The sequence below is a fragment of the Sesamum indicum genome, linkage group LG4, assembly GCF_026168435.1.
Source record: "Sesamum indicum cultivar Baizhima isolate 11 linkage group LG4, ASM2616843v1, whole genome shotgun sequence".
NCBI classification, from domain to species: domain Eukaryota; kingdom Viridiplantae; phylum Streptophyta; class Magnoliopsida; order Lamiales; family Pedaliaceae; genus Sesamum; species Sesamum indicum.
Genome location: NC_142660.1, coordinates 4,764,215 through 4,785,674, shown reverse-complemented (window position 1 = coordinate 4,785,674; position 21,460 = coordinate 4,764,215). Strand labels below are relative to the sequence as shown.

General features: G+C 37.1%; 1 protein-coding gene across 1 annotated transcript; it reads left to right on the top strand.

The window, feature by feature from the left end:
• Positions 1-15,172: 15,172 nt before the first annotated feature.
• LOC148788295 (uncharacterized) lies at positions 15,173-18,662 on the top strand. Its single transcript, XM_088879974.1, has 7 exons — positions 15,173-15,710; positions 15,968-16,167; positions 16,253-16,439; positions 16,499-16,587; positions 16,959-17,234; positions 17,561-17,696; positions 17,797-18,662. Exons 1-7 carry the CDS (start codon positions 15,173-15,175, stop codon positions 18,660-18,662), a joined length of 2,292 nt encoding a protein of 763 aa, XP_088736100.1.
• Positions 18,663-21,460: the final 2,798 nt, after the last annotated feature.

Sequence of the window (21,460 nt, the reverse complement as noted above, 5' to 3'; positions counted from 1 at the left end):
AGTATCAATATAACTCTTATATATTGCAAGACTCAACCAATTTTATGAAATTTACTGCTTAAAATCCTTTATTGTTTGATTGATTTCATGCAATTTGTCCTAGAAAAATCCTCCTAAAATCTCATTATAGCCAAAATCATATCAAATTTTCAATTCTTGACTAACTTTTAAATTTAATCTATCACTTATAGGCTTCATGAACAAGCGTAGGGTGATGGTTTCAGATCCCATCAGATATGTGAGTATTTGACTCACTTTATATGAGTTTATTATAATCTATTTCAATATTATTCTTTATTATATTCATATATGAATTGAATATCGATATATTGTCTAACTGATGCATTGGCGATCAGTTTAGTAAGATATTGATATTAGCATTGTTTGATAATTTTTAAATTTCACTAATTGATGGATTAAAAATGCTAAATGTATAAATAAAGGATGAAATTTAATGCGAATAATTGTACCAAAAATATAGATTTTTTCTTATAAAGAGATTTTGTGTATGCACCGCCCCGAGGATGGTGATGGCACGAGTGTGGATGGTTGTATGGGTGCGTTGGATACTGTAATTTGGATTTATTTGAATTTAATTGAGTATGGTGCCCTCTGACAATACTATGGATTATTTAAAAACAGAACTTGCACGTGCTAATTTTGGACAAATTTAGAAATTTGTATCAAAATTAACGAAGATAATAGATCAAATTGTAAGTTTCATTTTATGAAGGTCCAAAATGCCAAACACCTCTAATTATAGGACCTAAATTTCAATAGAGCCTCTATAATATTCAAGTCAAAATGATGCCACCAATCAACCTTATTATCCAAAGGTAACACTTTCTTCATCTAGAATTACTTCATAACTAAACATTCAGCTTGGTCCATAAATATTTGTACACATTCTCTGCGTATTTTAAGATATTAGTGCTTAATAAATTTCATTTGATATGAAATATTTATTTTAAAAAAATATATGTGTCATTTAGACATGGAAAGTAGAGAAAAGTAGGAAAACAATAAAATAAGAAAATTAATAAATTACTAAAAGGTTTAGCGAAGTTAATCATTAAAGGCTTCCCATGAAGAACGTGGCCTTGCAGACCTTGCCTCGCCAACTTCGTTCCCTCAATTCTTTAAAGTACACAAAGGCGTAGAGATCGAAGGGGAATGAGTTAATGCTGATTACTTCCCCTGAGCGACAAACAGAGATTTAAACTCACAATCTTTCACTTTTGGTGACAAAATGCCGGTCCACAAGTTGTTGGATGGATGGATCATCCTCTGAGAATCTTTTATGGTGCATCATGGTTCTTTGTAGCTCCAGCTGTTGATTTTATACGTGATGCCATTAAATAGGTCATGTACAGAGAACAAGATAAATGAAAAGCGAAATAGAAAGAGATTAGTGTGCAACGGGGAGGTGGTGGAGTGAGGTTTTGTAAATATTTAAAAATATCATAACTTTCATTGTGAATTAAATTAAAATTCTAAATTAGTCCTATATGTTACTTATTAAAAACATTCTTGTGTTTCTAATCGAAATTTGTTGATTTTTCATGCAAATTTTTCTTGGAATTTCTTTGATACCAAAGTTAATTATTTCATTTTTGTATTATTTAGTATTTAATTTTTTTCTTATCACTATATTTTATAAAAGCAAACCATGCCAATGACTTATTAGTACTCTTTTTGGTTATATATTGCAGAAAATCGATCATTTTTATACAAAAATTTACTGCTTAAAATTCTTCATTGTTTTATTGATTTTATGCAACTTGCCCCCAAAACATCCTCCCAAAATCTCTTACTATAATCAACATCATATCAAATTTCGAATTCCTGATTAACATCCTAATTTTCGGTCGACGATATCCTCAAATTCACACCAGCACATGGCTTGCACGTGCCAATTTCTAACAAATTCAAAATTTTTTATCAAAATGAATTAGTTAATATAAAAATTCTCTAAGACAATGTATCAAATTCTAATTTTGAAGGTTCAATAACGACAAATACCTCTTATTATAGGACAAAATTTTCGATCCACAAGTTGTTGGATGGATGAATCTCCCGCTGCAAATCTTTGACAGTCGCATCGTGGTGTTGTGTTTCTTCCACTGCTGATTTTACAGGTGGTGCCATTAAACAGGTCAAGTACAGAGAACAAGAAAAATGATGGGTCTCGGAGTTTTTAATGTGAATGAATAGTTGAATAGAAATAGATTTACGTGCAATGGGTATGTGGTGGTGAGAGGTTCTATAAGTGTACGGGGGTTGGTTACTGCAGTCTTTTGTTAGATTTGTCTGAATTTAATGGCATTTGATGGCTCCTGGTTGTACTATGTTATTCACCCAAAATTAAATTAAAATTCTAAATTGGACCTATATATTATTTATCATAAATATTTTTGTGTTTGTAATTTTAATTTGTTGATTCTTCAAGCAATTTTATCTTGAAATTTCTTGACTCTAAAGTTAATGCTTTTATTTTTGCATTGCTTAGTCTTTAATTTTTTTTCTTATCATTATATTTTATAACATCAAGCTTTGAAATCTTGAAATGATTTATTAATTCCATGTTATTGATATTATAAAGTTTATGTTTTCACTTTTATGATTGTATTATGATAATTTTATTACTCTTTCTATTATCATTGTTACTCTTTTTTGTTATATATTGCAATAGTCCGACCAAATTTTTACAATTTACTTCTTAAAAATTCTTCATTGTTTTATCGATTTGATTCAACTTGTCCATGAAAAATCCTCCTAAAATCTCATATTAGAGCCAATATCATGTCAAATTTCGAATTCATGACTAATTTCTAATCATTTAGTCAACGACATCCTCAAATTTACGCCAGTGCTAATTTCGATCAAATTTGGAAATTTCTTTCAAAATGTCTTAGCAATAGCAAATTTACTAAAATAATAGATCAAATTATAACTTTCACTTTTTGAAGGTCTAAAACGCCAAATACATTTTATTATAGGAAAAAAGAATTCAATAGAGCCTTTATAATATTCAAATCAAAATGATGCAATTAATCAGCCTTATTATCTAAAGGTAACAAGATCTTAATCCTGAATTGCTTGATAACTAAATATTCGGCTTGGTCCACAAATATTTATAAATATTTTATGTGTGTTTTTCGATATTAGTGCTTAAAAAGCTCATTTAATTTGCGACACTCCTTTTAAAGAAGTTTATATATCATTTTAGACATGGAATGTAGCAAAATTACAAAACAAATAATATATTTAAGCCTTCAAAAATATTATTTACACTTAAAAAAAAGAATAGAGAAATCATGAAATAAAAAAATTAATAATCACCAACCTGTTTACGAAGTGAATCATTAGAGGCTTCCTATGAAGAATGTGGCCTTGCAGGCCCTGCCTCACCTTCATTGCGCCCTTGATTTCTTTAAAGTGGACAAAGGCTTAGTGATGAGAGGGGAATGAGTTAATGCCGATCACTTCTCCATGAGCGGCAAATGGAGATTTTAACTCAAAATCTACCACTTTTGGTGATAAATTGATGATCCATAAGTTATTGGATGGATGAATCGTTAGCTGCAAATATTTTACGACTGCATTGTGGTTCTATATACCTTCTACTGCTAATTTTACAGGTGGTGCCATTAAACGGGCCAGGTACAGAGAACAAGATAAATGATGGGTTGTAGGAGGTTCCCATGTGAATGAAAAGTTGAATAGGAAGAGATTTGTGGTGCAATTGGGATATGGTGGAGCGAGGGTTTGTAATTAAGTGGCTGGGCAGGTGGTTACCATAATATTTTGTTGGATTGTTTTGAATTTAATGGAATTTGGTGGCTCCTGGTTGTACTCTGTATTATTTGAAATCATAAAATTATTTATTAATTTCATGTTATTAATATGATGAAGTTTATGTCCTCACTTTATGATTGTATTATGATAATTTTATTACTCTTTCTATTAACATTATTACTCTTTTGTGTTATATATTGCAGGAGTTGACCAATTTTATACAATTTACTTCTTAAAATTCTTCATTGTTTTATTGATTTTCTTCAACTTGCTACTGAAAAATCCTCCTAAAATCTCTTATTACAGCCAACATCATGTTAAATTTTTAAATTCTTTACTAACTTCTAAACCTTCGGTCAACAATATCCTCAAATTTACACCAGCACATAACTTGCACGTGCTAATTTTGGACAAATCTGAAATTTTCTATTGAAATATGTTAGCAAATCGCAAAATTTACTTAGTTAATAGATCAAATTGTAAGTTTCACTTTTTGAATGTTCAATAGAGCCTTTATAATATTATACTCAAAATGTCTAAAGGTAACACGATCTTAAGAATTACTTGATAACTAAATATTCAACTTGGTCCATAAATATTTGTAAATATTCTCTTCAAAAGATAAATATTTGTAAAAGTATTCTATGTGTTTTTTTTAGATATTAGTGCTTAATAATCTCATTGATATGCAACTTTTCTTGTATAGAAGTATATGTGTCATTTCAGACATGAAAAAGTAGAAAATTGAACTGTTAGTATGTTAGAATTTCATATGATTAAGAAAAGCACTCCCCCATAATGTATGATTAGCTACAAGTCCTTTTTCTTTTTTTAATCAGTGCTTAAACCATTAAGAGATAAATCTGGTAGTTATAAACAGATTCAAGTTGTTCAATCAAAGTTAGCATTTCAATAGGTGCATCATATTTTAGAAAATATTGCACGCACTATAAAAAATAGAACATCGAACTACATCATTCTTCAGTAATCATTCTTCTTACCCTGTTAGTTTCAAAAAATTGAAAATAGAATCTATAGAAAAACAACGGCTCCTAGTTCTTTGAGCATGTCGAACCACCAAATAACTATCTTAGATTTAACAACTAAATTTAGCAGCATTCAACTAATTACTATGAAATCATAGCTTCTATTTCGACTAACAATCCAAAACTGAACACTCTATCAAGTCATTTACGTTCTTATTGTAATTGAAAGGAGAAAAACGAAAGAAGTAATAGCTTGGCATGTGTAGTTGTATCCTGATTTGTTGGAAATAATGGTGATGGCCATGAAAGTGTAGCAACAGTCTAGCATTTCTGGAATCCAGGCTCAAGAAAGAGGAAGACACGTTATCCATACAACACGCTTTTATAAGTGAAAATGCACTTTCTTATGCATATGTATTTTTTATGTGTCCAGCTGTTAATTGTTAAGTTTGACAGTTGTCCTAGTTGGTTGGGGTTCGAGGTGCATAGTGGGCTGGGTCGGTTCAAAATCGAGATGAACCAGCCTGAAAAACTCCACCCTAAGACCGGCTCGCTACTATTCATGGTCTGTCCTAGGGCAGTCTTGGAGCTCGAAGTGTGCCCCAATTGTGTCCATTTTTAAACCCAAGTTCAGTCCATGGACCTGCCCAGTTGATGCCTGAACCAAGCCCAAACCATCTGGCATTAGGTACGTATGTGTTTGTTTTATTTTTTTATGATATTAAAGTGTTCTTATACAGAATTACTTAAATTTATAATTATCTTATGAAATAAATAAATAATAAATTTAATCACATAAAAATTTATATATAGAAAAATAATTAAGAATATATAATCTTATTAAAAAAAGGCCCAACAAGCCCGGTCCAAGGCCAGGTGGTCCCGAGCCACTGGGTTGGGCACCCAAGTATTGATTCCTGGGACCAGCCAAGGACCAGCATGGTCCCAAGTAGGCCTAGGCCAAACCAACCCACTTTTTAATTGGTTCAATCCGGTCTTGGGTTGGTTTAGCCAAGCCTGGCCTATTGTGCATCTTGAGTTGGGGTTAGTTAGGTTTTTAGTTGATTATTCCTTTTTACGCGCTGTTTTTGGACCTATTTTTAAAGACGAGCTTCCTTGAGCTCACTACTGAGAATAATTGAATACAATCAATACACAGGAATTTTTGCTCATAACATTCCGTGGCTTCAATAAATTTTTTCTCTACAATTACAGTTTTCAACATGGAATCAGAGCCTTCTTTTGAAGGTCTCTACATACTTCTCTCATCAATGTACAAACTATGTTCGATTATATTCCTCAATGGCGCCTAGAGGTTCAGAGGCAGTGGAAGGGAATGTTGTGGAGACTCAGACTGCTCCGATGAATCAAAGTGCACTTGTAAACCAAACAATGGTAGATATGACTCTTACTGAAAACACCGAAAAATGCGAGTGGATCGGCCCAAGAATGCGCAAGCGGAAGCGATAATGCGGAAATTCGGAATTAAAAACGAAACATAATAAAACCATAATTCCAAGGGGTGTACCCTTGGAGTTTCCGAGGATTCGATATAGTTAATCACAATACCAATAAAGTTAAATGGGGCTAATGGTAAAAGAAAAAAAAAGGAGAGGCACATAAATCATAAATCAAAAAGTTACCTCTTTGATTTTGATTTACTTCGAACCTCTTTCGTTTGGTTTGTTCACGCAATGCTTCAACGTAGAGGCCCTCTAAAGTTATGTCCATACCACACCAGAACTGGGATCCCTCAACTCAATTTTCTAGAAAAGAAATTGGAAAAAAAAAATAGCAAGTGTGTAGTGGATGTATTAGAATGTGTCTAGGTTCATCCTATCGTCCATAAGGTAATAAACTCCAATATTTCAAATAAAGCATGACTAACATAGCATTTTTCAAAAGCGAATTTGTTAGTCAATAATTTTCTTTTTTAAGATTTTCCACCAACTTAGCTATGGGCTTGCATTGGCCGATTTTATTAAATAAAATACAAGGCCCAATAATTCTAATTGAATCTAATTTAATTAAACTCAACTTAATTAAGTCCATCATATATTTAATCTAATTAAATATATGAGTCCAATAAACTTTTATTAATTAATAAGTCTAATGTATTAAACAATAAGGGCAAGCCCAATATAAATTAATCTTATTAATTTATTCTTGGGCTCCTCCATCCAATGGACTCCTCTCATTAATAAGTAATTCAATTACTTATGGAATTAATTTCTAATTAATTCGTCGTCCCTTCTCAGTGATTTGTGCGTGACTCTTTAGGTTCACCTTTCAGCTAGACTTTGGCTGGTGTTAGACAATATTATTAATTAAATCTAATTTAATTAGTAATTCTCGATCAACCCTTCATCAAGAAAGCCCATCACCATGGGTGCCCGTCTAGCAACCGTCCATGGCACTAGAGACTAGGCGAATATCCATATGAACTTTTAGACTCTCGAGTCCATACGGGTACGGTCCTTCTATCTACTATCGGCCGGCCTTAGTCTAGGGCATTGAATTGGGCGTCGGTTCCCATCCTCGACTAGGCGTTTATGCTTAATACTTGAGATCGCGTTATGCCAAATTGCTCAACATAGGAATCTCTTTTCCCTTTCCGATGAATTAATAGCCACAATTTTATAGAGCGTAAACGCATTTCCAAGTGCATCGGAGATACCTCTGTCACGTTTTGACAGGGGACGAATCATCTTTTTGGAACTCACCGTTCTCGCTACATGCTTTGACTGTACTGGACAAGGCTTATGATGACCATGTTTAGGACGATCACCTCTCGCACAAATCCAAGATACAGTCATTGCATGCACGTGACTGTGTAATTCCTCAAGTCTAAGGACTACTCCTGTACTATCGAAGCCGGGGATTCGAGTCATACCGACCAAGGATCCGAGGCTTCCATATGACCATCCCCGTGAGTCAGTTCAGTCGATTCGACACCTAGCCAATCGACCCATTAAGATTGCATAGACGTCCCACATCTTTTGCCGATGAAACATGACACTCATCAAATCAATGCGACTCTTAGTGCAAGTCTTCATAGAACACTCACTGCCCATTCTCGAGATCCTCGACTTTGAACATTTCAGACCCAACCCTAGACAGTTAGTTTCATGACCGCCATCTAATGCGCAGTCAAACTATTGTACGATTGTTAAAGTGGTCTATGGCCTTTGTTGTGATGTTTGAAAGAAATGCAAACAAATGTGTAATGAGCACAACAAATGAAATGTCAATTGTGAATACTCATTTTATTCACTGTATAGTGTTATATAAAATTGAGTTACTGGCAGAATAGGTTGCAAGTATGCTAATCTAATTTTCTTTCAGGTCACATATTCTAACAATTACAGCTTTATTCATCCGACCATCCTACCTGGATAGCAGCTCTTGCTGCGAAAATGAAGCTGAAATTTATATATATGGAAGCTTGGTCAAAACTGCTGAAGTTTCAGAGGAGTTTAAGAAATGGAATTGTATTCATTCCATGTTGACAACTTGGATCCTAAATTCTATTTCAAAGGATATACTTGAGGCATTCATGTATGTGAGTTCAACAAGGGATTTATGGATGGAATTAGAAGCTCGATATGGAGAGAGCAATGGTCCATCAATCTATCAATTACAACATGAGATCAGATTCATCGTGCAAGGAAATATGTCGGTGACAAATTACTATACCAAATTAAAGAAATTGTGGGATAAGTTGGCCTGCTTGGCACCAACTCCTAGATGCGCAATTGTTGGACACTACAACTTGTTATGGAAATAAATCTAATAAACTTTCATTAGTTCATTTTAGTTGTAACTCCAGCCTATCTTAGGTAATATCATGTAATAATGATGTTTGGTATAACGGACAAGGCCATTTGTCCAAGAACTCAATGAAGCATATTTCTTCTACTACCCTGGTCTCACAGGTTAGTTGTTACCTGTGGACGACATGCACGTAGCGACGATGGAGCGCAACCTTGGGCACGAGTAGAAGCTAATGTGCGGAGCAGATTGCTTTGATGTGCGGAGCAAAGTCCTTTATTTTTGGAGATGCTGAAAAAAGTGCACTCCTCGGCCCTTTGAGTGTTCTACTCTTGGAACAAAAAATTATTTTCTTAAGCCTATTATAAGGGGGATATGATACGGTGAGCCACAGCCGGTCCTCCCCGTGCACGACGGCGGTACATGAGAAGACATCTGCACTAAATGAGTATCTCTTGGGGGCATGATGGGGGCCTTCAAAAGCCGGCTCTAGGAAGCTCGTGAGCGGAGCGCTAGAGTATCCGAAGGGCTTGGAAACCTGACGGGCAGCGTAGGGCCAGGATGGCCTACGTTGGGCACCGAGACTGCCGAGAGGCTCCGTGTGTTGTGCAAGGTTGCCCCGCGGGCTGCGGGATATCTGGGGCAACACATCTCGTGCGAATGGGTGATCGGGGCAAGCATTCAAAGACCTCGTGATCCAACTCATGGAATGCGCTACTGAGTTCTAGCCGTCCATGGGGGTCCGTTGGCCATATTGTGAAGCCAAAGCCGAAAGGCAAGAAGGCATGTCGGGCATAGCCGTGTGGGAGAACGGCAAGGTGTCGGCATATCAGTTGGGCCTCGGACTTATGATGTTGTTCTACTTGGGCGAGGCATGGAAGGCGGCCATCTGTTGTGGTGATGGACGACGACGAAGGCGAACGCCTAGGATGTATTGAGTGAGTTTGGGCATGAGATGGGCATTGCGGGCGCAATGCCGAGGCAGAGTGAGGATGCTCCTTGCCATTGAGCAATGCGTCGATAGGTTCCAAGATTTTGTGCGAGATGCAAAGGCACAGGTGCCGAGAGCCTCAGCGAGCACACGGACTGTCGCGATACTCTGATGTGTGCGAAGGCCGGACGAAGGTTGGGTGTCACCTTTGGGGCCGCACAGGCGAAAAATATATGAGAATTACATTCCGCTGCATTTAAGACAAGCACGCCTATGACACCTGGTCTCTACTTCTTACAATGTCATTTATAATATCTGTCCCTTAGCTAAACTACATAGATTAGCATTTCATTCTAGCAACATTCACTCCAACTCCATCTTTGATCTTATCCATGTCGATATTTGGGGACCTTATAGTTATCACAGAATCTCTTGGTGTCAATTTGTTCTCACTATTGTTGATAATTTTAGTAGAGCAACTTGGACATTTCTAATGAGACACGAGACTCTATATCCTACAAAAATTTTGCATCTTGTTCAGACACAATTTGACAAGAGAATAAAGTGTGTGAGATCAGATAATGGCTGGAATTTCTGAACGAGCAATGTCAAAATTCTTTCATATCCCCGGGATCATTCATCAAAAGAGTTTCACGTACACACCACAACAAAATGGAGTAGTGGACCGTAAGCATAGGCATCTTCTAGAGGTTGCAAGATCCATTATGTTTCAGGTTTTACTTCCTAGGAAATTTTTGGGTGATGCCATTCTTTCAACTACTTATCTCATAAATAAGTTCCACTCTCCTCTTCCTAATTGTAAAACACCATTTCACATTCTATACAACAAGCCAACCTCGTATGAACACCTTAAAACATTTAGTTGTCTTTATTTTGTTTTCAATAAATCCAAATTTGATAGACTTGCCTCTAAATGTATCTTCCTGGGTTACCCCCTTGTCAGAAAGCCTATAAAGTCTATGATCTCGAATCTTACCACACATTTGGGTCTTGCTATGTTAAATTCCATGAATATGTGTTTCCTTCTGCTCATGTTACTCCTACTCATGCACACTGTGCATTGTCAAAGATTCCACTTACCGCAAATGCTGTTGACCCCATACCTCCGACAAATTTATCCCCACCTAAACCATCTCTCCTACCTTCTTCCCATTCTGATTCTACTACTGTCCCTTACACACAACCTAGAAGGCCACAGAGAGACCATCAGCAACTATCTTTGCTTTATGACTTTGTATGTCATATAGATGATCGTGCCTCTACACCAACTCTCAGAAACTTTACCCCTACGTCCTTGAAATTTATGGCATCACTATCTGTTTTACAGGAACCATGGACTTATAAGCAGGCTTCTATTAGTATCCCTTGGGTGAATGCTATGAACCAAATGCTTATAGCCTTTGAGAACAATGACATGGACGTTGGTCCTTTGCCTAAAGGGAAAGAAGATGATTGGTTGTGAGTGGGTTTTGAAGTTCAATTCAAATATGATTATTCTGTTGATCGATACAAAGCTCGACTAGTGGCCAAGGGCTACACCCAGATTGATTAGACTTTCGATGGCTCATCACCAGATTGTTATAAATAACGACTTTCTTCATGGTCATTTGCAAGAAGAAATTTATATGACCGCTCCTAAAGGTTATGTTGTTGATCCAGGCCATGTTTGCCGCCTGAAACGCTACAATCGACTTGTCTATTTAGTTTTCATCCTTTTACCCACGACTATTGTCTTTTCATCAAATGTGTCGACTGATGATTGCATTGGTATTTCGGTTTATGTCGATGATTTTCTCGTTATGGTCCCTACAGAAGAATTGATCTCTTAGGTTAAGGTCTATCTTGATGATATTTTTACTATCATTGATTTAGGAATTTCCTTGGGCTCCAAATTGTGGGATCTGCTCACGGCACCTACTTTATGGTATACAAGTATATTTTGGATATTATTATTGATTGTGGGCTTCAACAGGCACTTTCCGTCGCTACTCCTTTACCGCAGGGCATGAAATTAAATTCTCATACTAATGCTTACTTGAATGGTCCTAAACCTTATCCCCGTTTAGTGAGGCTTTTGCTCTACTTCAGTTTCACATGCCCTGATATTTCACACGGCATTCAACAACTTAACCAATTCCTTCAAAATTCATGTGAAGCTCACTGGAACGCGGTGCTGCATGTGGTTTGCTATTTCAAAGGGTCTCCTACAAAAGACCTTCTCTTTCCTTCCTATCTTGTAACCTACTGTGTTGCGGATTGGCATTCTTCTGTGGATTCGCACCGTTCTCTAACTAGGTTTTGTATTTTTCTTGATGATACCCTTGTATCCTGGAAAACGAAGAAGCAGTGTACAGTTTCTCGATCATCTGCTGAGCCCGAATATCATAGCATGGGGCTACTATTTGTGAATTCAAGTGGATCTCTTATGTCCTTTGTGATTTTGGGACTGTTTTCCTACGCCCATTCCTTTGCATTGCGATAATCCGACAGCCTTATATATCATGGCCAATAAATGTCTGATGAACGAACCAAGCACTTGGACATTGATGGTCACATTGTCCGTGATTTTTACAAAGAAGGGTTTCCTTGGTCTTTTTGTTCGTAGTTGCAAACAACTTGCTGACATGTTTACCAAAATTATTTTGGGAGCTACCTTCGATTCTTTGTTGTGAATGTATGGTTTGAACTCCGGTGATCGACGCTCAACTTTTGGGGAGGATGTTGGAAATAATGGTGATGGCCATGAAAGTGCAACTACAGTCTAGCATCTCCAGGATCCAGGCTGAAGAAAGAGGAAGACGCGCTATCCATACAACATGTTTTTATATATGAAAATGCATTTCTCGTGCATAGATATTTTTTATGTCTAGCTGTTAATTTTGACAGGTGTTCAAGTTGGTTGGGGTTAGTTAGGTTTTTAGCTAGTTATTCATTTTTCTTGCTGCTTTTGGACCTGAACTTACAAAGAAGCTCCCTTGAGTTAACTTTTGAGTAGTGATGGCAACGGGGCAGGTCTGGTGCGGGTTTACCGGGACCCGGACCTTCCCCTCTTCATAAACCCCGAACCCGTACCTTGCCTTGCCTGGCAAAACCCCGAACCCACCCCATCCCCTTAAAAGCCCAACCCCGCCAAACCCGTCCCGCAAACCCATCCTATTTCGCCTGATTTCCATTTTTTATTATTTAAATAAATAATATCAATTTCTATTTAGTAATTTAACATAGATTTTGTTTATCTAAAATGAATTATATAATACAATGAATATATTCAATGAATATTTTATTTTTTCAATAAGTAATATTAATTTATATTTAAACAAAACATTTATCTAATTTTTTAATTTCACCGATAAGTAATCTCCGATTTTAATTAACATAGTTTTAACTAAAATGTATTATATAATACAAATAGTACATTCAACCAATGTTTTCTATAAGTAATACTAAATATTATTGTAAAGTTAGGTAATCTAACATAACTTTTTTTTCTAAAATAAATTATATAATACAAATTACACATCCAACTATTTTTACTTTTGGTATTTTGCATATAGAGTTGGATATATGCAAAATGATTTATAAATTTACCCATAACATCATAATTTTCTATTAATAATGTATCAGATATGAATATATAAATAATAAAAAAATTTAAAAAATAGACCAGGGTGGGTTCAAAATGGATCCGATACAAAATCCATAACCAATGCACTCATGGATCTGCTATTGGACGCTGGTTCAGAAAACTTTTTATTAATAAAAAATATTCTTGTTCTTATTTGATAAATATTTTTATTCGTTAGGTTTTTAAATTTTTTATATACTAAAATTATATTAGTATAATATTATTTGCATATTTTCTGAATACAAAATAAAGAGAAGGGTTATTCAGTAAACTTACAAAAAATATTCTTTTATTCTCAATCTGTTTTTCTAGTACCGAACAAGTATAGATATGTGAAATTTACTCCACTTCCAATTATACCAAACAACTTGAAGAAAAACTATTATTATTTTCTTTCCCTTCCCCTTTTTACTTTCATTTTTCTCTCATTTGAACCAAACAAACCCTTAGTTAACAATAAATCATGTGAAAAAACTTGCAAAAGTCTTAAATGTTGGGCATATGCCTCTAACATGTTGTTTTGAAGTCAAAGCAGACTAATCATGGGTATTTTATGGAGTTTTCTTTGAAAAATATGATTTGAAGCTTGAATTTCTTGAAATACTGCTATCGTAAAAAGACACACCATCGGTGTACTATAAAAAATGGAGAATTTCAGATGAGCATTTACGGGGTTAAATAGATGAGTTATAGAGCATGAGATCAACCATAAAAATTATAAATCACAAAAAAATAGATAAATTAAAAACAAAAGCAGAATGGAGTGCATGCGAACTACACACACTACTACACTTAAAACTACACACTCTTCACACGGAATTCACGTTGACGCCGTGGCCGACGAGGATGAAGACGATATGGTGGCGGGGATAGACGAAGGCCAGTTGGGGAATGTTGTTGACGAACATGGAGGGCAGGCGAGCAGCAACAACGCTGCAGCGATTAATGACAGATTGGACGGGGAAGATGCGTTGGCGATTAATCAGTTTCCCATGGAGTTTCAGTTTGCAGATTTTATTGTTTTGTTCAATAGAGTAATCGATAAAAGGGATGATGGATCTGTTCATGCATTGAATGATCTCCACCAGTGTTGGACAGTGAAATATAGAGAAGGTGATAGGAATTCGCAGGAGCTGCTGTTTTTCCGTTTGGTACGCTTGACGGCTGAACAGGCGGCGGAGCAACGTCCTTGCTTGGCGCCGTTGTTTCAGATCTCTAAAAATAGGGCTGCTGCAGATTTGAATCTGAGGGTCTCTATGGTGCTGCTAGCGGCGCGAGATGAAGTTGCCATGGGTGCGCAGGCAATTAGTCCTAGCCTACATCGGATACAGAACATTGGAGAAGATAATGATGATGATCCCTGCTGCGAATACTGCAGCCACTAAACAGATCGCGCCGGCGACTGGACAGGCTGAAACTGCTAAATCCGCCGCTGCAGCAGCTTCGGCTTTTAAAGTAACGCTACCGGAACTGCGTACTGCCTACGCTATTTCTGTTGATGCTGCACCAGTGCATGTGACTGGAGCTGCCACATCACAATTACAGACATCTTCGCCCACCGGAATCTTTGTCGGTGAACTTCATGAATTATTACGATAAAATTGCCAATATTTTCAATAATTCATCTCGAAAAATATTGACTTATGTTCCACCAATGATACAAAATGGCGAAATTACTGTACGACCCACGTTGGATATGGTTCGAGATGGTTTACGTTGCTGGATTGCGATAGCAGTGGGTTATGTTTTTTGGGCAAAAGACCGTATTTTCATCACCTAAAGGACTACGTCAAATCTATTTGGCCATTGTTAACAGAAGTCACGACCACAGCAAATGAATTTTTCTTCTTCATTTTCAAAACTACAGTGGCAATGGAAGAAGTTATAGAGGGCGGACCATAGTTGTTCCAAGGACAACCAATCGTGTTGCAGAAATGGGAGCTGGGCATGGTCCTACGTAAGCTAAAACATACCCAAGTCCCAATTTGGGTTAAACATCGACACTTGCTAGTTAAATTATGGACTAATGATTGCTTGAGTATGGTGGCAAGTGGCATTGGACGACCTCTTTATCCGGATGGGATCACACGCACATGCACGAGGCTGGATTTCGCTTGTGTATGTGTCATGCTTGACATCAATGCCAAACTCCCGAAGCATTTGGTTATTATGTCGCTAATAGAGAAAGGTGGGAAAATTGCATGCAAGGTTGATGTAGAATACGAGTGGCTGCCCCCTAAATGTCCCACTTGCATGAGCCTCGGACATGCCACGGATGATTGCCCTTCCATGAAAGCACCGAAACTGCCGGTCAATGTTTATGTGCAAAAGGCACGAGTGCAGCCGCCCATAGCTGAATCGGGTAAGGCTGTCGAGAAAGACAAGAATAACTCATGTCGAGATATTAATCAGGAGTCTATTGTATCTGAGACTCCGAGTACCCCTGTCGCACAAGGAGTCAACGAAGGAAGGAACAAGGGTAAGGAGTTAGCCATCTTTAATACTTTTGATGCACTTAACTCCCTTGATGATGCAAATGATACCATTCGGTGTCCTAACATAAGCAGCCCCGCCACGGGTGATCCATGTTAAACGCTGCTATGTGGAACGTGCGTGGCCTGAACAAAAGGGACCATCAGCTGGCACTGAAAGACATAGTAACTGAGTACAGGTTATAATTTATTGGCCTTCTTGAAATGCGTGTATGAAATACTAATATTGCTCATATACAATCTTTCTTACTGCCTCAATGGAAGTAGTTTGTTGATCCTATGTCTATTGGGAATCGTATATGGATTGCATGAGATGATACTAATCTTGATGTTAATGTGATAGAGTTGGGTGATCAATTTGTACATTCTCGTGTAACTGTTAGAGCACTCCAAAAGAATGTGATTATTACTCTTATGTATGGTGCCAATGAAATTGCTGAGCGGCGTGAGTTATGGCGCTCATTGGGGATGCTTGCGGGTCAGTGTGTGGATGACCCGTGGATAGTAGGAGGTGATCTTAATGTTGTTCGTGACCTCAGTGAGGTGTGCGGTAATTTTGGTGATATCAGATTGGCGATGGATGAATTTAATGCATGCATACAGGATATTGCTACAAATGCCCATGCAGGGTGAATGGTACACGTGGCATAACCGGAGTTCGAATCCGCGAATTTTATGGAAGCGTTTGGATCGGATGCTGATAAATGACACATGGCTTGAGCGTTTTCCTAACTCATACTATTCAAGTCTCACCCCATGCACCTCGGATCATTCACCACTGTCGCTATATGGGGATCGACAACAACAACTGGGAGGTATGTTCAGATTTGATGATTATCTTACTCTTTCACCAGATTTTGTTCCCTGTGTGCAGAATGTCTGGCAACACGACATTGTTTGAGTGCCTATGTACGCGATTACGCGGAAACTAAAAGCTTTAAAGCCAGTATTCTGACAGCAACGGTACAGTAAAGGAGATCTTTCGGAGAATGTACGCTTGGCTAAAGGATTGCTTGAGAAAGCACAGATCTTGGTTAGGTTTGATAGACAGAATGACCTCTTTCTATTCCTGGAACACTTTTGTCATTTGGTATACACCAAGGCGGCAAAAATAGAAAAAATCATGTTACAGCAATGAGATAAGATGCAATGGGATGAAGGATGGAAATCAATGCTCACGAGTCTTCTTTTGCAAGATAGCTCAACGACGTGCCACTAAGAGAATCTTGCAAATAAATTATGAATATGGGACCACCTACTTAGAGACATGAGTGGTTATTCATGAATTTGTGACCTTCTATCAGGCTCTGTTAAGCAGAGAAAGACGGAGGTAGGTGATAGATATCCAGTATCTGAGGCCATGGGCTAGACATGTCCTTAATGAGGAGGAAGGGCTTCAACTCCTTACACCTGTCACTGCAGTTGACGTTGTTGAAGATAAAGCATCTAGACCTGATGGGTTCTCATCGGGTTTTTATAGAGCTGCCTGGCCAATCGTGGGTCCAGAGGTTACAAAAGCAATCTTGGAGTTCTTTACCACGGAAAAACTGCTGAAGCAAATCATCACCACACTTCTAGCAGTTATCCCTAAGGCACATGCCCATATGATGGTCACAGATTTTCACCCTATTTCGTGTTGTAATATTTTATATAAGATTATTGCCTAACTTATTGTGCAAAAGTTGAGTATGGTGTTGGATAAGTTGATAAGCCCTTGTCAGGCTGCCTTCATTCCTGGTCGTAGTATTGGAGACAATATACTATTAGCACAGGAACTATTTACAGGCTACAATTAGGCGCACCTACCTCCTAGATGTGCACTGAAAGTAAATATCCGAAAAGCTTATGACACGGTAGAAAAAGCTTATGACACGGTAGAATGGAATTTTCTACTTGTAGTGTTACACCTGTTTGGATTCCCGACTACGTTCATTAGGTGGATAGAGGAGTGTGTCACGACACCCTCATTTTCCGTCAGGTTGAATGGGAAACCTCAGGGTTTCTTTACGGAATCGAGAGGGTTACGGCAGGAGGACCCTATATCACTTTATCTGTTCGTTCTCGTAATGGAGGTTCTGCATTTGATTCTTCTGTAGATGATTGATCATGACATGCATTTTTCTTTTTATTCGAAATGTGAGCCTTCTCGATTATTTCAACTTGGATTTGCAGATGATCTATTGCTGCTCTACAAAGCTGATATGGACTCTATAGAGGTCTTTAAGAAGGGGTTGGACCTATTCGCCTCTTGGTCAGATCTCTGGCTTAATTTGCATAAGAGTCATCTTATCATCTTTCGATCTGCACAAGGGATACGAAAGCAGCTGTTAGTGATGCTCGACTTCCAAGAAGGGTACCTTCCGATGAGGTACTTGGGACTTCCTCTACTTTCATCCAGATTATCGTTAATAGACTTCCAGTCTTTATTATTGAAAATTGATCAACGCATTAAAGGTTGGGAAGGAATGAGATTAACATATGATGGGAAGGTACAGATTATTAAATCTGTCCTTATGGCGTTAAGTATATATTGGGCTTCTATGTTTATCCTACCTAAAGGTGTTATAAGGGATATTGAGAAGCGTCTGAGAGCTATTCTGTGGAAGGGCACAACGACCAGTGTATATGCCAAAGTAGCATGGAGGGATGTCTATAGACCGGCGTCGGAGAGGGGACAGGGCCTAAGGGACATTGCTACTTTAAACCGTGCCTTGATGAGCAAGAAGTTGTGTAATGTTATTCGATGTGATAGAACATCAATATGGGTAGAATGGTTATATAACGAGCGGCTACGTGATAAATCTGTATGGACGGTCACTGACAATGGGGGTTCGTTGGGCTGGAGGAAACTCCTTCGTTTATGCCCCTTGCTTCGATCGATGGTGCACTATCAGATTGGTGATGGGAATTCATTTTATCTGTGGCATGATCCATTGCATCACCTTGGTCCCCTTATTGAGAGATTCCCACGGGGTCCACGTCTGCTTGGGCTTGGGACAGCGGACAAGCTCAGCAGTATTATTATGGAGGGGCAATGACATTTGCCTCTCATTACGGACATTGAGTGCTTGGAGATTTTTCATGCATTGCTAATAATTCATGGCGAGATAGATTGCATTATTTGGCGATGCGAGATGGGACGACCCACAGTTGCATCTCTTTACAGGCTATTGGACCCACCAGGACCCAAGGTAGGTTGGTCTTTCATACTCTCGAGTTTCCTAAAGATCCTCAGGTATAATTTCATCCTATGGCTTGCGATTTTGGGGAAACTATCCACAGCTGATAAGCCATGGCTATCATACCTAGGCGCCTGTATATTATGTGATGAGAGCACAATAGAGACAAATACTCATCTATCCTTTCGATGTTGTTATGCCAGAAGAAATCTGACAGTGATTCGGCGGCTTGTTCGATTTGAATGGCCTAATAGAGAGTGGCCACGAGATGTTGAGTGGGCTGCAAGGAAATGGAGAGGAAAACATATCATTAACTTGGCTTATCATGCACTCCTTGTTGCTTGGAGTTACCACATTTGGAGGGACCGAAATTTGAGACGCTTTGAGCATACGGAGTGACCACCGTGCATCATAGCCACCATCATTGTGAAAGATATTAGACAGAGGATTATCAGTGTTAATTTATCTTGTTCTGTTAGTTCATGTGCATTATATAGATTATGGCGTATCCCTTGGCCTTTCGAGGGTGAAACCACCAATTGAGCACTGTTGTACTATACGATCTTATTTTATTAATAAAACTTATATTTACCAAAAAACAAAAATAGATAAATTCCTACATAGATCTAAAAGATTATATATTTGGTCTAAACCTATTACAAGAACACGTGTTTTGATATTTTTTCCCAATTAGGTGGAATAATTAAGGCTTAAGTTATTTTTATTAATAATAGTTTAACAAATATATAAAGCATTAAGTTCTTTCCCACTCACATATTCAGATTTTCTAAATATATAAAGCATTAGTTTCACATTAAACTAACGACTACATAGAGTGTATTTATCCTTAGTTTTTGCTACATTAAAGGAAAAATAATGAAAGAAGTGAAAGCGGAAATTAAATTGAATTTAAAATCCAATTCAGAGAGCATACTTCTTGATTTTTCGGGCATTCGATACTTAAAAACACAAATAATAAATAAAAATATGCATAAATGATTTTTGTGGCTTAAGACAGAACGAAAAAACTAATAAAAATCTAACCACGAAATTGTACCACTTTGATTTTATCGTAATCTGCTTTGCTCGTTGTTCCTTCTCCGGATCTGCGTTCATGCAAAGATCAACTTAGACCTCCTTTTCCTTCATCGACATCACACGTCGGAAGCATAATTTTCAATACCACTGTTAGATGAGTTGAGATTTTACAGTAGAAACTAGTTTTATTGAACAAAATGGATTCGATTCTCACTCTCAAATTAGTGAATCAAATTTAATTAATTTTTTCTTGAAACTTGTTCAAGAAGAACTTGATGGAGAAGGGAAGAGAGAGTAGTGGATGGATTGTGAGAGATGTCGAGTAGAGAGAAAAAGCTAATTTTTCAAAACACTCAGATGAGAGATGTTGGGAAAAATAATACACTTGGTGTGTTATACGTCATCATGGCCGAGTGGGGTCTGTAGAGGAGGAGTCTCAACTCCTATTTTGACCTAGTCACTCTCAAAATCGGTTAGGACTTTATTTAGGTGGATCGAGTTTGGTTTAATTCATTAACTAAATCAATTCAAGCCCAGCAAAGGTCCATCTGATTTTTAAATTGACCTAATTAATTTTGAAGGCCCAATAGGAGTCGGATAAATTTATTTAATCCAATTAAATAAACTAAAGTTCAAGTCCAATATTTAATTAATATAATTAACTACTTGAGTTAAGCTCAATTAAATTAATCAAACAAATTAAATTGTGCTAAGCCCCAACTTTTTTTGAGGGAAAAAGCGGTTGGAATATATATTTCTAGCAAAAACAAAGTTAGTACTAGGCAACAAGACAAGCAATAAAACCAGAAAAAGGATGTCAATAATACTAAAGCCCTAGTTAACAATCCAAGCTGCTAAGCCCAAATTTAATTAATTCAATTAATTAAATTCTGACAACACTTCTCAAGACATATAAAAACCAAATTAAAGACACAATCATCTTTTATCAAGCCCAAGATTTATAATTTGCGATTTGATTCATTAATTATGTAAATTTTATGATTTGAGGATACATTTTGCCAAAAATTTGAACACTAGTTGAAAACTACATGTGCAAGTCACGAATATATCCTCAAATTTACATCAACACACAAATTGCATGTGCTAATTTTCGTCAAATTTAGAAATTTCGAGCAAAAAATGTGTTATAAAATCGCAAAACTTTTACGAAGATAATACATCAAATTATAAGTTTCATTTTTTTAAGGTCCAAAACGCCAATTACCTCTAATTATAGGACAAAAAATTTCAAGAGAGCCTTTATAATATGTAATGCAAAATGATGCCATTAATAAACCTTATTATCTGAAGGTAATACGATTTTAATCTAGAATTATTCCTTTTAAAGAAGTTATGTGTCATTCAGACATAAAAAGTAGAAAATTACAGGATCAAAATTATATTTAAACTTTGGAAAACAGTATTTACACAATAGAGAAGTCACAAAATAAAAAAACTAATGAATCATGCACTGGTTTAGCGAAGTTAATCATTAGAGGCTTGCTATGAAGAACATGGTCTTGCACACCCTGCCTCGCCAGCTTCGTGTCCTCGATTTCTTTAAAGTGAACAAAGGCGTAGTGATGCAAGGGGAGTGAGTTAACACTGATCACTTCTCC

Bases quoted from the DNA above. Each gene is read 5' to 3' on its own strand.
- LOC148788295 (XM_088879974.1), top strand. From the start codon at position 15,173: ATGGTGGCAAGTGGCATTGGACGACCTCTTTATCCGGATGGGATCACA. The intron at 16,440-16,498 runs GTATGTTCAGAT...CCCTGTGTGCAG, and splicing joins TCGACAACAACAACTGGGAG to AATGTCTGGCAACACGACAT. The intron at 17,697-17,796 runs GTTCTGCATTTG...TTGGATTTGCAG, and splicing joins TGTTCGTTCTCGTAATGGAG to ATGATCTATTGCTGCTCTAC.